This window comes from Gossypium arboreum, chromosome 7, assembly GCF_025698485.1.
Source record: "Gossypium arboreum isolate Shixiya-1 chromosome 7, ASM2569848v2, whole genome shotgun sequence".
NCBI classification, from domain to species: Eukaryota; Viridiplantae; Streptophyta; class Magnoliopsida; order Malvales; family Malvaceae; genus Gossypium; species Gossypium arboreum.
In genome coordinates, this window is record NC_069076.1 from 105329812 (window position 1) to 105346261 (window position 16450).

The 16450-nt window shown below is 30.8% G+C and overlaps 2 protein-coding genes and 1 long non-coding RNA gene across 3 annotated transcripts; 1 reads left to right on the forward strand and 2 right to left on the reverse strand.

Annotated features, from left to right (window-relative positions):
• The first annotated feature begins 1573 nt into the window (after positions 1-1573).
• On the forward strand, positions 1574-4574 carry LOC108459811 (DNA-directed RNA polymerases II and IV subunit 5A-like). Its single transcript, XM_017759241.2, has 5 exons — positions 1574-1706; positions 2197-2413; positions 2894-3073; positions 3417-3530; positions 4140-4574. The coding sequence occupies exons 2-5, from the start codon at positions 2213-2215 to the stop codon at positions 4263-4265; spliced, it is 621 nt and encodes a 206-aa protein (XP_017614730.1). The 5' UTR covers positions 1574-1706; positions 2197-2212; the 3' UTR covers positions 4266-4574.
• Positions 4575-6142: 1568 nt separating this feature from the next.
• LOC108469395 (NADPH:adrenodoxin oxidoreductase, mitochondrial) lies at positions 6143-10359 on the reverse strand. The gene is made up of 13 exons (XM_017770286.2): positions 10086-10359; positions 9900-10004; positions 9690-9803; positions 9530-9583; positions 9321-9437; positions 8698-8807; positions 8545-8618; positions 8001-8062; positions 7560-7758; positions 7339-7399; positions 6940-7007; positions 6687-6832; positions 6143-6620 (listed from the first exon to the last, which is right to left on the reverse strand). The coding sequence occupies exons 1-13, from the start codon at positions 10200-10202 to the stop codon at positions 6384-6386; spliced, it is 1464 nt and encodes a 487-aa protein (XP_017625775.1). The 5' UTR covers positions 10203-10359; the 3' UTR covers positions 6143-6383.
• Positions 10360-12945: 2586 nt separating this feature from the next.
• On the reverse strand, positions 12946-13860 carry LOC128295116 (uncharacterized). Its single transcript, XR_008285430.1, has 2 exons — positions 13533-13860; positions 12946-13168 (listed from the first exon to the last, which is right to left on the reverse strand). It is a non-coding gene; the product is annotated as an uncharacterized LOC128295116 (long non-coding RNA).
• Between the last annotated feature and the right edge of the window lie 2590 nt (positions 13861-16450).

Sequence of the window (16450 nt, forward strand, 5' to 3'; positions counted from 1 at the left end):
AAACATTTATTTTATTCTGTTTTATTAATCACAAATCGGTTAAGCTTAACATATTATTTACGCGATCGTCTGAATTTATAATGATTTTTTTGGGTGAGAATATATTTTGCTATAATTGATCAACTTAATTGCCACGTGCCCAAAATAATTATTAATTGAACGTGTAATTTCATTTTTAAATTTGTTAAAAAACCTCATAAAAAAAGAGTACAAAAAGCGACTGGGATTTCGATTTCTTGCAATAACATTGCATCATCATTACTACCTTTATTTTTTTTATCTAATTTTAATTATTTTAAATATATAATTATCACAATTTTTATTAAATTATTATTTTTAAATGTGTAATCCTCCAACTTTTTAATTAATACTTTTAAATTAAATATTATATTTTTTCAAGTATCAGTTTAGTAATGTGATAGAATATAAAGGGTATTTTTGTCAATTCAAATTTTTTCTAAACTCGTTCTTTTATTTATATTATAGATTATAAATTATAGGTACAAATACATGCTTGACTAGCTACAATGGCAAATACAATCAGCTCAATACAAAAGAGCAATGGCTGAAGAATTGAAAATAACTGAACCTAGTCGGAAAGAATCGGAGAACATTCACACATGGTACATGCACAAAATAGGGTGAAGACTCATGCATTGCAATTGTGCATGATAAGACTCAAACTTAAATCTTAAATCATCAATAAAATTAAATAGTCAATGTAGCTTTGACTTAATAATAGTGTCGAGGTTGTAAAAACTTTGAGATTTTAAGTATGAGTCACGCCCTATATAAATTAGAAAGGCTTAAATGAAAAATTGACCTCCAAATTATAGTATTTTTTTACTTAGATGTCTAAACTTTCATTCGATTAATTTTTTAGTCCAATCATTTATTTCTATTAAAAAATCTATCAACTAATTAAATTCTTACACATGTCAAAATTTCAATTTCAATGATTTTATTTTATTCTATTTTATTTTCCTTCTCTCACCACTCCCCCGTTTATTCTTTCATCTTCTATCTCCCCCTCCTTCTCTCCATCCAACTCTTCTTCTTTCCGTAAATATTAAAATCAATTTCGTAAAAAAAGTTGTTGAAGAAATGCAGTTATTTTGACACATGTAAAAATTCAATTGGTTAGTGGATTTTTTTAAGAGAGACAAACAACTTGACTAAAATATTAATGGAATGAAAGCCTAAGTGTAACTTTTGACCCCAAAAAAAAAAAACGTAAATAAGAAAGACGCTATAGATTATGTGTTAGTCATTTAAGCCAATTAGAAATAAAGCAATATTTACCTGAATTTGACAACTTTCAACAACTTAGCCTACTGCGGATCAAAAAACTTGTCAAATCCAAAGACTAAATGTTACTTTATTCCTATTTTTTATTTTTTTTAAAAAGCATACATATATTTCTTTATAAAGCAAGGCCCGGAAAGGATTGGGCCCTAAATTGCAAAAGTCCAGCCTAACCAGCTCGGCTGTTTTTTCAAGAGCCGACCCCGAGCCGAGTCGAGCCCATATAATCTTCCTCGTTTTTAAATTTTATTTTTAATTATTTATTTTCACAAGTATTTAAAGCCTTCACCTTTATCTTCCCTCTCTTAATTTTCTTCATCGAAAACTCTCACACTTTCTCCTCGCATTGGCACACTCGAAGAATTTTTCTCCTAGGGTTTCAGCAATTCTCGTTATTATTGGTATATTTCGTCTCTTTTCTCTTTCTCACGCCGATAATTCGTTTTTCCCGCATTCAATTTGTTTCTGTTTCATATAATTTTTTTCATAAGTGTTAGGGTTTCGTTTAATTCTTAGTTTTAACTTCGATTGAACTGATTGGATAATTTTTAACTATATTATGATTATGATTGTTGTTATTTCGTTATTTTTACTCTTGTTTGACGCCTTCTACTTAATTTAAGTATTAGGGTTTAGGGTTTAATTCTCAGCTTAACTATTATCCAATTCACTGGTTAATTTTTAACTATAATATTTTTATGATTGTTTTTATTGCGTTATTTTACTCTTGTTTGATGCTTACTACTTAGTTTTAGGGTTTAGGGTTTAATTCTCAGTTTAACTATTATTAAAATCTTTGGTTAATGTTTAGCTTTATTATGATTGTGACTGTTGTTATTGTTTTGTTTTGCTCGTGTGTTGTTACTGATGTTATTTACTGTTGGACTATAGAAATTGTGGGACGAAAATGGTTCTGTCGGACGATGAAATCAGGAGGTTGTTTCGTATCCGAAAGACGGTATTGCAGTTGTTGAAAGACAGAGATTACTTCGTCGGAGATTTCGAGATTAACATGTCTAGAGAACAATTTATTTCCAAATTCGGCGAAAACATGAAAAGGGAGGATCTCATTATTAATAAAGCTAAGCGAAACGATAGCTCTGATCAGGTGTTCTCAAATATTTCTCCACTTTCAACACAATTTTAACAACTAGTTTCAATTCACTTATCTTTAGCTTTTGAATTTGCAGTAATATGGCACGAATAAGTGTTTAATGACTTGTTCTTGTTTATGAAGTTTTCTAGCTACACTTGTCTTTAGGTTAAAGTATTTGGGAGATCTCTGTATTATAGGGACTGTATCAAATTAGTCCCTCTATTATTGAATAGACCAATTTAGTCCCTATACTATTAAAAAGAATCAAATAAGTCCAAATTGTTAAACAGTAAATCATAAAAATAAATATTAACTCTATTCCAATTTGGCCTTATTTGATTCTTTTTAATAGTACAGGGACTAAATTAATCCATTAAATAAGAGGGACTAATTTAATAAGGTCCCTATAGTACAAGGATCTCTTAGATACTTTCACTTTTGTCTTTATCCATAGCCTCATTAATTTAAGGGTTTTACTTTTCTGTGTGCTAGATCTATGTTTTCTTTCCTGAAGAACCCAAGGTTGGTGTGAAAACAATGAAGACATATACCAACCGCATGAAATCGGAGAATGTATTTAGGGCTATACTGGTTGTGCAACAAAATTTGACTCCCTTTGCTCGGACTTGTATCAATGAAATTTCTTCCAAATTCCACTTGGAGGTTTTCCAGGTCAAATTTATCGCTTTTATGATATTTGGGTTCCACTTTAGGTCATCATTATGCTTAGTGGTGAAGGACTTACACTAATCAATCTCTGTCAAAACGGGATTCTTGGTGTGTATTCTTCTATGAAGGAAAGCTTTGAGGGCAATGATTCATCTAATTAAGTTTACTTTCTCAAGCTTATCAAGTTGGTGTAATCGATAAGACCAAATGGCTAAGTTCATCTGATTATTGCTGTATGTTACAAATTTTGCAATACCACACGAGGATCCACATTTTCCTCTCTTGAAATCTGTTTCTCCAATTTTGTTACTCATTGTGATTTTTGTTTTGAACTTCAATGGTGCAGGAAACGGAGCTCCTTGTTAATGTAAAAGAACATTCTCTTGTTCCGGAGCATCAGGTGCTTACTACCGAGGAGAAAAAGACTTTGCTGCAGAGATATACTGTAAAGGAAACACAGGTCAGTATGCATAGGGTGAATGAACCTGAGAGGTCCTTCTATTATAGGGATCTGATCAGGTTAGTCCCTATCATTAAATGGATCAATTTAGTCTCTATACGATTAAAAAGAATCAAATAAGTCCAAATTGGAACAAAAGTTAACATTTATTGCATAAAGAGGTCATTTACACTGTTTAACAAAGCTAATATTTTTAAAAGTTTTATGGTTTTGTAAATGAAATCTGTTCAATTCCAAAAAAAGATTTCATTTACAAAACCATAAAAACTTTAAATATATTAACCTTGTTAAACAATAAATGACATTTTTTGTACAGTAAATGTTAACTTTGTTACAATTTGGACTTATTTGATTCCTTCTAATATTATAGGGACTAAATTGATCCATTTAATAATAGAGGGACTAACTTGATACTGTCCCTATAATACAGAGACTTCCCTGGTACTTTAACCATATATATAGTAACCTTAATTACTGTATAGTGTTAGATTAGAGTATTCTAAAGTGATTTGCTCAAATCTTTGTTGGCTAACATGATATTCATTGTTTTATAGCCAAAAGTAAACTAATACGTATGATCATTGTGTTTGTGGAATGGAATGAATGCAGCTGCCGCGTATCCAGGTGAGTGATCCGATCGCAAGATACTACGGGCTGAAGCGTGGACAAGTGGTGAAGATAATTAGGCCTAGCGAGACTGCTGGTCGTTATATTACCTATCGGTATGTGGTGTGAACATGTTTCATGTTAAATAGGATTTTCCTAGTTTAGTTAGAACTAGACAGCCTAATAGATTTTGTAGTCGGGGTATGAAGAAGACAGCTATGATGATAGTTTGTTTAAATGTAGTTTAGGGTTTTGTTGAATAGCCTCAGTTGTAGTATTAGTGCAATCACTCTTTTTAGCCATTACTGTGTTCCAAATCTTGTCTATTCTCCTAGGTTCTCCGGATCGGTGGGTGAACCAATCAGGTCATGAGCTTACCTGTCATATTGGTCCGTTTAGTTTAATTAAATAAATAATTAAAAAATTCATAAAAGTAAATATATATTAAAAAATTTTGGTTCAACCGGTCTATACTAATTTTTGAGTAAATTGATCTTTCTCCAAAGTGGTGCACCGACTGAAGCCCAATCCGGTTCGAGCAACAGTTGTATCCTCTTGTTTTTGCCAAAACCTAAATGATAGTTTCAATTGGAGATGCTAATGGATAAAGTAGATTTGAATATTTGTGAATATTCATTGATACATTTCAGTAAAATGCTAATGGATAAGGTATATTTTAGTAATTTTTTCTCTGTCATTAACGCATAATTTTTGTATTTTTTTGCCTTGAACTTCAAACCTGAAGTCTTTGAACTCTAAACTCAAAATATTGAATCTTGAATTTTAAATTTTAAATTCGACTTTAGAATTTAAGCCTTAGAGTTTGAGTTTATGATTGGAGATCAGAGTTTGAGTTTTAGATTTAAAGTTTAGGATTTGAGTTTGAATTCAATATAAAAATTATCAAAATTATGTATATAACATGAAAAAATTTTATTAAAATGTCATCAAATAATTAAAAGGATGATGGATTCAAATGTTATTGATTTAGATAATATTTAAATCTATTTTACTTTTATAGATGACAAATATAGATTAAATGTTTTTTCAATAAATAATTTAATTAATTTGGATTTTGAATCCAAATAATAATAGTTAGATTTTAAATCAAACGTGAATCTAATAAAAACTGTTTCGAAGCAAATATGAAAAAAAATGTCAACTTAGTTAAAAGTTTTTGTCTAAATTGTGTTAACTCCATCTCCTAAAAAAATGTAAAAATTTGGATTTTATAAAATTGCAAATAATCCACATGTGTTTAATTGGGGGTTGAATCTTGTTTATGTGGCAAATGCAATATATGAAGCATTTTTACGTAATAGAAGTAACAACAATTGAATAAAGAACTTGATATACAACCCCTAAGTCGTGACGTGTTTACCTTGTTGTAAAAAAACAAACTCTCATGGAGAGCAAAAAGAGCTTTCTTGCCATGGTTGATAGATAAAGTGCAAACACTTTTTCCCCAATGAAATTATTCATAAAAATGGGTCCCAACACATCAAAAACACCAAATAAACAAACAAGGCATCCAAATACTAAGACACTTGGTGACTAACAAACAAGCCGAGAAAGGAAAACGATAGCAACCAACGCTTGCACGCTTAACCCACTCAATGAAATCAAGGATGAAAGTGACTTGGCGACAATAGTCTTTGGGATGTCAAAGTCAGAAACATAGAGTGACGTTAGCTTTTAGATCGAAAGATCTGATTTGGAGCATTGGGACCTGCAATAGACCAAGGGGGCCTCTTTATACTGGAAAAACTGGTGACCGACATTGGAGGCAGCAAGGACGATGCAAAGAGAGAGAGAGGGGCAGGGGAGGGAGGAGGAAGGAAGAAAGAGGGGAGAGTGAGGCTAGATAAGGGAAAGGGAGGAGGCCGGCATGAGTGGAGAGGCAGCTAGCCACCTAGAGGATGCTACAAGGATTTGGCTGTTAGAGAGGACTCGAGATACAAACATTTCACTCAATAAATTATACAAATCGGCATAAACACGGTTCATAGTTCAAATTCAATTCTAACAATTCAAGTTGACATCTGTTTCTTGATTTTGTTTCAAAAATACTGGAGTGAAGGTTAAAAAATTAGTTTCCCTTCAAACCAAACAAATTATCAACAGCACTTACAATATACTTTATTCTCTTTTCCACCCAAAAAATGTATATATATTATATTATATCTATATATGGTATAAAAGTTTGGGGAAATGGATATGAGTGACTTACCACATAAAAGGGCACATTCATTCAGAGCCAGCAACTTTTAGTAGCTCCTCCCATGAGGTCAATTTCTCTCTTGGTTTATTTCTCAAACTCCCTAACCTCTTCTCTTCCTTGTCTATTCTTTCCCAAGCACTGAAAGGTACAACTCGGACATTTCTATTGTCCAAAATCTGGAGGAGTCCATCTCTTCCAAGTTTCGGCAACCTGGTTGTTGATGCTAAGACACCTAGTTCAAGATCTTCTGATAAACTTGCGACCTATCATCACAATGGTGCAGTTAGCAAAGACATGCAAGTCGAGTAACATGAAATGAGAGAACTTACAGTTTCCTCAGCACAGTAAAGATTCGTAGCGATAATGCCAGTTGGTCCTCTCTTCAACCATCCGCAGACATACAATCCATTCTCAATTGATGTAGGATCTCCAGAATTGTCACTTAGAACTCGACCTTTAACATTTGGAACCACACCTGGAGAAATATAGCATAATAAGTTTTTTCTTTATTCTTCGTATTTGTTAAGAAAGGCTTGAACTGGCCAGGAAACAATACTAGTTAAAGCTATTCTTTTGCTTTACCTTTCTGATTATCAAATGGCAAATCATCGACTGGCACTGATTTATAGCCAATACTCTTTAGCACAATCCTACAAGAAGTACATGTTACCGTACAGTTCCATAACATAGTTAACATGAGGTTCCCGAAACAAGATGAACATCTTTCGGGATGTTGCAACTATAAGGGGGGGGGGGGAATGTTACTCGTTATAGGTCAAACCATTTGCCTTTTAAATAAGAAATCAGTAATGCACCTTTACATCGTAATATAGAACAAAACACATTAGGACAGAATTAATAATAAAAATATCTATAAGCAAGTGTTGGGGAAAACATCAATGTTGTAGATGGCAATTGCATATTTTGAAAGTTAAAGCTTGATATCCAGGGAGGGGAAAAAATGAAAAAGAAAGAAATTACCCACAAGAAAGATTTTCAAATTGTCCAGTACCTATGGCAATCTGTTTTCCAGAGCCAATACCTACAAAAAATGAAGTTATAAATAACCAATTTAGAAAACTATTTAATGAGACTGTTTCACAGCTTTTAAAAGATCATGTAGATGATATCCCGATACAGTACAGTGCTATTCATGAAATTTGTATATCATAGAGAGCATAGAGCCAACGACAATGAGATACCTTTTAGAGTTGTCTTCTCAAGGTGCACCCCAGAAACGTATCCCTTTTTGTCATATGATTCTAGAAATCTATCAGGTTGACGGAAGAAAACAAAATGAAGTTCGCGTTGACCCGAACTAGGTTGGGAAGGTCCTGCAGTTGCTGCCTTAGAAAGTAACTCATAAATCCTCCGATGAATACGACTGTTTTTCATTTCTTCCTTCATAAAAAAAGACAGCATGTAGATGGAAAAAACATAAATAGAATGGATGAGAAGCTGAAGAAGCAACAAACAGGATATGTGGTATCTTTTTTAACAATAACTATTAACGAAGTGGCAAAATTAGTGTAAATAACCAAATGTTAGACCAAGGAACTTTCAACTTGGAGGTCTCAAGTTCAAAACTTGAAAGGATGAACATTAGTGTCAAAAACCAGCAAGCATTTGAAGGTAAGATGTACCTCATCAGCCGGGGTTATCTTCAAATCTGTTTCCTTTATGTGAATATACAAATCTTTAATACCTGCCAAAATAATAAAAACTTCTCTAAGTTCTGCAGATTTAGGACAATAGTGTACCCCCGCTAACAGCAAGGATCAGAAGGTATCAATAACCCATAGGGTTAAGATGAAATATAGCAATAAGTCATATTGCAAATGATCAGAGTATGATATCGATGACCACAAACTACCCAACATGGAGTGTTAAAAATGGATCAATGCATCGACACAAAAACTGCACCACTCATCCAAAGCATACAATTTTAAGTATTCCACGTCCAACTTCCAAACAAAGATCAGGTTGACAAATACACATAAGCCAACACAATCAATTCAAAAATGAAATTATCGGTTTGCCAATTGAAAATCTACAGTGAATGAAACTTTAGTTCAGCATTAGCAGCATTTCGTATTGCTGGCCAAACAGCATACACTAATTTAAACAATTCAAGACATACTGATTAAGAACAAATGCATCCCCTAGACCCATTATCTTAGGAATTACCAAGAACTTCTCGGAGCTCTTTTGCAGTACAGGCTGCTTGGACTGGTCCACGTCTTCCAACCAGATATACTTTCCTGTAATAGAATCAAGTTTAAAGATCTGATAAATGGCTAAAAGATTTATGCAATTGATTCAAAGGAAGAGGTGAGAAACCTTATAGAGCTTTGTTCCAAAGCAGTCAAAGCATGGCTAGCAATATCAGTTATTGCCAATTCAGATGTTGGACGTAGAAGGATACGAGCAACATCAAGAGCTACATTTCCCTGAAAAGTTATACAACTGCAGCTCTCTTTATCACATATATCAGGGATCAAATCCGTACATAATAGTGCAGAATGGAAAAGAATCGAAAATAATGGATTTGCATTGCCCGTGTATAAAAATAAGACTAACTGGCGTCCCCGCAAAGTACGAACATAATTGATAAGACTAAATATATACATAAATTATAAGTTTTGATTATTTTCATTGAATATAACCAATTGAATGCCTTCAAAAGCATAGCTGAACATGGAATGACTACACAAATCTCATTTGTTGAGAACTTGGAACCGATCAGACTCTGGTCGAATCCTTTTATCACAATAGCCCTTAAAACAAAATCACTAACTAATGCCTCACAAATCCTTTTCATGTGTCTTTGATTCCCCAAGGAATTGGAACCATGCTCAGTCCAATTATAATTGTATAACTACTCCCAATTTTTGTAATTAATTGAGAATAAAAAACCTTAAAACAAGCAACCAAGTATGCTATAATGCAATCATAAAAAGTACCTGACCAAGGATAACAGCTGTATCTGTGTTCTTCAAATCAGGGTCCAGGTTTCTTCCATCTGGGTGCCCATTATACCACCAAACAAACTCTCTAGCTGAATGTACTCCTTTCAAATCCTATAAAACAAATTGATTTACATATAAAACCATGAGCAACATCCATTACACTTAAACTGTATAAAGAAAACTCTAATTTCCATCGAACATACTTCTCCCGGAATGCCTACAACTCTATCACTTTCCGCACCATAAGCAAGCACCACCTGTTGGATTAAATCCACTAATGCATCAAATTAATCCACATACCAAAAGAAAAACAGCATTAACTCTGTTAACAACATTCAGTAAACTATGTCACTAAGTTCTTACGACATGGTAAAGCTCCCGAAGTTCCACCAAAGAAATCGAATATCCAAGAGCAACATTCCCCATAAAAGAACACCGTCCGTTTTGTGCAACCCGAGAGAATTGATTAATCACATTCTGTTCCAAGCATTATACCAAAACTAAGCTTAATTAACAACAATATTCTACTAAAAACAATTAAGGAGAGTTTTTTTTTTTTTTTCAAAGACGGACCTTAGTTTCGGGATGATCAGGTGCAACGCCAGAGCGTACTAATCCATAGGGCGTAGGTAATCGATCAATAATGTCAACTTGTGATCCTTGATGAGTCTTCAATATCTGTAATTAGTTCGAATTAGAAAATTTTGAATAAATTTAAATCAAATAAGCTAAATCCATTATTGATAGGCGGTGTAGAACCTTTTCCGCAGTGTAGAAGCCGGCGGGACCGCTTCCGACGATGCAGACACGTAACGGATGAGAAGAAATTGTCGAAAAGCTTCGCCATAAAACTCGTCTAGCTCCAAATATTGCCATTTCTTTAATTATTGCTTCTTCAAAAAAAAATTTTAAAAGAGAGTAGAAATGGAAAATGGAGGATTTAAGGGAGGTTTTAGGAGCGAGACAATTCTAGGGTTCCTTAATTTTTCAAAAATTCATGAATTGGGGGAAAAACTACGATTTGGGCTTTTTATGATCCGATATTTAATTGGATTTTTTCTATTTATTTGGGCCTAAATTCATTGTTGCAATGGGCTTTTGCGGGTGGCTAATATCCCACTTTTTGTTAACCTTCTTTGCCAATGAGGCCTTAGCTCGGTTGAGCATGATGGCAAAGGCTTCGGTCCTAAATATCTAAATTTGAGACATGCCATATGCAATTATATGCGTAGAATTTCGAGTTCCCGTTTGTTAACTTTAATATGGATTATACTAATTTTTAGTTTGTTTATGTTTAATAATTTGATTCTATTTATGATTTTTAGAATAGTCTATTTATAATAGTTTGATATTTATGATTACTTAGATATATATTTAAAAAGAAAAGCGTTTGGTTCACGGAATCACATTCTTATGTTTGGATAAATATGATTACATTGAGTTTATCAATTGATGAAAGTAATAAAATGTGAATAATAAGATTCAAATGTATATATAAATCAAAAATAAAACTTTGGTTGAGTGGTAAACCTAAGGTATTTTCAATGTAACTAACATGAGTTTAAATACCACTATATATATATTTTTATTTATTTATAATTAAAAAGACTAAAGTGTTATCGAATAATATAAATTATTTTAAATATAGAAAGTTATTTTGTGATCTTCCTAACCAAGTTGGTATCTGGTTGACTCGTGACACTAACTCGCTTAGGAATTCTTATTAATAGTATAGATATACAATTGATGAAGGTAATAAAGTATGCATAATAAATTTAAAATGGATAAATAATTTAAAATAAAGCATTGGTTGAATCATAAATAAAGTTTTTCCAATGTGATTGTCATGAGTTCAAATCTCACTATATGCATATTATTATTATTTTAATTAAAAAAACTAAAGTGTCCTAAAATATTATAATTTATTTTAAATAAGAAAGATTTTTTATAATTTCCCTAATCGAATTAGTACTCGTTAACTCATGATATCAACTAAATTAAAAATTTTATTGATAATATAATTTACCATTCATTTTAACATTGGATCAAAATTTCCTTAAATCATAAAATAACATGATGTAAAAAAAAACAAAACAAAACATGTTTTTCTGCTTTATTTTACTTGTCAATTTGATTAAGAGACAAGCCCATTATCTGTCTTTTCTTCCAAATTTTAGTCTTTTGTTTGAGAAAGAATATATGAAATTTATATTACTATAAGATTCAACCTTCGTGTGGTATATAATAAAAAAAAGCAAATTTTATAATTATAATTTAGTCATTTTAAATTCAATCAATCAAACAATAAATTTTTCATTCAAGTTAAATAAGACAAATAAAGAATGTATTAAGTAATCTTACGTTCTAGTAATTTTATTATCAAAATTAATATTATGTTCCGTAAATTTGAAAAATTACATTTCCCCTTAAAATATATAAAATTATAAATTCATAATAGTAAAATTTAGTTTTGCCCTCAAATATGAGAAGATGTTAATTTAATCATTTATAAAACTTACAAAGATGTTAGCTAATACAATAGTGAAATTATATTTTAACTCTTTTAAAATTTATAAATTTTTTGGCTTTGCTCCTAACATTTAGTTTAAGGAATGTAAGATTAATTAGTACTTATTTAGATCATTTGATTGAAATATAATATTTTGATATTTAATTTACAAAATATAAATTTATCTAAAATAAATTATTCCATTAATAATTTTTAATATCAATTTCAATAAAATTATGATAGTTGTTATGTTTGTTATCATGAAAAGTAGTAGGGATAATGTTTTTTTCGAAAAAGTAGTCTTAGAGTTAAAGATGAAGCAATTAAAATTTTGTAATTTAGCTTAATTTAGATTATTATGAAAGTTGAACAAATTTGGGCCGTCGGTCTTCTAGCATAGCATGAGAGAGAGAGAAATGTAGTCAACCATAGGCCGACATTGTGACATTTAACTTCAAACCAAACCAAAGTTAGTTAGGTAAGACTAAGAACAATTATTATTGTTCGACTGTCCAACGAAAGTGAATGTCACTCCAATTATCATTTTGTTTTGAGAATTTATATATTAACTTTGTCGGATTTACATGACCCAAAACCATCATTAATAGTTGACCAATTGAATTAATTAAAAGCAATTTCATCACCGACGCAACCTATGTATATATAGAGGGGTTAAAACACTTTTCAATCCCTCGTATTTTTTATATTAACTAAATTAGTCCTTTTTAAGAAAATGAGATTTAACTTAGTTGTTATCAATTTCAAAAGTTAACTAAAGGCAAATAATAACTATATTCACTTTTTTTTCTTTCAGTTTATCTTATTTTTTTGGTATAATTGTCATTAATTTTTACAAGTTTTGTCAAATTAATCTTAATTCTATTAAAAAAAATTTAGATTTCTAAAAGATTGTTGATTTTTTTTAAATTGAGATCTAATTGACAGAATGTATAAATATTGATAATTAAATTTGTTATTGCACTAATCAAAAGTAGGATAATTTGACGGAAAGAGTGAACATCGTTGTTAATTGTTTTTAGTTACTCACCTTCAAAATTTCATAAGTGTAGAACCCATATTTTTCCCGAGCCTTAAAATAAATAAACCAAATTTTGAAAAATAAAATAAAAAAAATCAAAATGCCCATTAAAAGTCCATTTACAAACAAAGCTACCAACCCAATTACAACCCAAAAATTAAAACCTAAAAGAAGCCCAAAAGCTTAGAAACCCTAGCCCACAACCTATTTTCGGAAATTAGAAACTCTAGCCGCAAGCCTCAACCACCCACTTCCAACCACTACCAAGTGGCACATGCCTCCACCACCTTTTGCCTGCCATACAAGAAGAAGAAAAGATAACAAATATATATAATAAAGTTTGTAAATGGCTATAAAGGCCATACTAGAACCGACTGTAAGGAGGGGGGATCGATGGTATTTTGAGGAAGAATCGATTGTATTTTGAGGAAGAATCGATTGTATTTTGGGGAGAGAAGAGATTGTATTAGAGGGGGTTGTATTACAGAGACTTTTGGGAGAAATCAAAAGGAGAAAACAAGTTCAAAAGGTGTTTGTCCTTATTTTTATTTTTTTGATCTTCTTTCTATTCGTTCGTTTTAGCTATTTTACAAATATTTTTAACAGAGAAAAAAACTTGAAAAAAATATAAAAAAAAGGAAAGAGGGAAGGATCTTACTGGTGTTCAGTTTTCCAACATCGTGGACGACCGAGAAAGCCACCGCCGAGGATCGGTGGCCGAAAACCGAATGGATTCTTGAGTTCTAGGGTGCTTCTCATTAATTTTTGAAGGTTTTTGGGTCATTTTAACCCCAAATCCGGGCTCTACTCGAGGAGAGAAGCCAAAAAGAGCCTCGGAAGATTTTTCGGTCACCGTGGATGGCGGCGTCGCCGTCAGTGGCCGGTGACCGGCGTGATGGTTGATGGCCGGTCCAATGTCCGGAAGAGGGGAAGGGTTGAGAGAGTTGAGAGCCTTCTCTCTATTTTGAAAAATGAATGTAGGGTGGTAAGGTGGTGTTTTAACTATTTTTTGTTGTTTTTTTTCTTTAAAAAAAGTTTTTTTTATGATAAAAAAAAGAGAAAATAAAGTATGGTTTTAATTAATAATAAAAACAAAATAGTATGAGGGAATAGTTTTAATTAATAATAAAAACAAAATAGTATAGGGAATAGTTTTAATTAATAATAAAACAAAATAGTATGGGGAAATAGTTTTAATTAATAATAAAACAAAGTAGCATGGGGGGAGTGGAATCAACTTTTTGCTTGAGACCATGCATGTTACCTTTAATTGGGTAATTTGCGCAATTGGTCCCCTCATTTGTGCTAGCCTTCAATCGGGCCATATTTAAGTTTTATATTATTTTAAATTGGCCCTGCAGTCTGTGTGCTATTTCAATTTGCCCCCTTTGCGCGGTATTTTAAGATTTGGGGCATTTTTAATTTTAGATCTCGGACATTTATCGCAATTAATTTTAGCCCAAAATTCTATTTCAATAATTTGTTTTACTTGTAAGTTATCTCTTGGATTTTGTTTCTTCTCTCAATTAAGTTTTAGTTATTCTTTTAGAATAAACATGTTTCTACATATTATTTTGATTTCATACTTTTGTAATTATTATTTTCTCTTTTCTTTTTTTCACGTGCATACTGTTTATATGAAATACCTTTATATTATTATTACTACTATATGTATATATTTATAATATTACTAATAGTTTATTTTTACATTATTATGTATATACCATGTAAATATTTTAATATTATATTATGTATATATTATATATATATCTTTTAATATTGTATTTTTATTGTTTTGCATATGCCCTAATATTATATCGTTTATATATTTTTTATTTCCCATATTATCTTACTTTATATATTTTTAACTATATCATGTATATGCTACTACTATATATCTATTTATGTAGTATTATTAATAGTTGTTTCTAATAGTATGATTATTTCTAATATGTATATATTATGTATTTACCTTCAATATGATATATCGTATATTTCTAATACTATTACGTTATTACTACTATTACACTATTATTATATTTTTACCCATTACTCTTTAAATACACTTTGTAGAAGCCCAAATTGTCCGGGCCCAATTATATGAAAACCCAACCAAACCTCTAAACCCACTAAAACCCTTAACCCATGACCCATTTACATCTACCCAAACCCAATTCAAAAGCCCATTAAGCCCCCAAAAAAAACCTAACCCAAAAAAAACAAAGAAAAAAAAAAAAAGAAAAAGAAAAACTTACCCCAAAAAACCTAACCCCAAAAAAAAAAAAAAAAAAGAAGAAAAAAGAAAAACATAACAAAAAGATAAAAAACCTAGCCACCTAACCACTTTCCCACTTGCCCCATTTTTCCTCCCATTTTCCTCCCATTGTCTACCACCACCACCTACAAAATAGAAAAAAAATAGAAAATCATGTAAAGATGGCTATAAAAGCCATTCAAAATCATGTAAAAAGAAAGAAGGAGGATTTTGAAAAGATTGAAAAAAGAGGAGACAAACACAAAAATCCTTCAAATTTTGAACACAAAAGAAACATCAATAAAAAGGTTGCATTTTTCTTTTTTCCTCTTCTTTCGAATCTTTTTTTTCTTTTTTTTTTGTGTTGTTTTTTTCTTTCTTTATATATACATATATTGTTAAAAAAATTTACATTTTCCGCCACTGTAGGCGGTGGTCACGACAACGAAACCGACGATCGACCGTGACCGCCCCCTTGGCGGATTTCCTTTCCCCTCCTTCTCTCTTATTTTCCCTTTTTTAGGTATTTTATATATATTATGTATATATTTTTAATGCCATTAGTTATATATTTCTTATGTATATATTCTTAAATACTATTATATATATATATATATTTTAAATACCATATTGTGTATATATTATTATTACAAATTATTACTATTGCTAGTATTATTATAACTATTATTATATTAGTGTATATTTTATGTACATATGTATATATATATATTTTTGCACATATCATTATTTTATATTATTGTTGTAAATTTTATGTATATATTTTTTTGTATGTTTCCTAATATTTTCTTTTATTGTAGATATTATTATTATTACATACTTTTATTATATGCATATATATATATGTATTTTTATGTACATATTATTATTTTATATTATTATTACCAAATATATCATTTTTCCTATTTTATTATTAGTACGTGATTTGTTTTTATTTTGTAAATATCATTATTATTGTTATTCTAATATTCTAGTATTCCATGTTAATATTTTTCATTAATGATATCATTTTTTTGCTTCCTTTATCTATTTTAATTTCTCACTTTAGGAATATTTTTCTCATGTTTTAATTAATTTCAAAAATAAGGCAATGTACCGATTTAATATTAAGCTATCGATTTCATCGCTATGTTGGGTGAAATTAAATTGACTTGTGTTAAAAAACAGGACACCCTTTCTAAAAAATCAAAACTAAAATTCTTATTTTTCAATCGGATCACGATTAAATATTATATTGAACTCGTATTTTTGAAAATCAAGTCAACACATGTTTATGAGATACCAATTTTGGGCGTCGCGAGGTG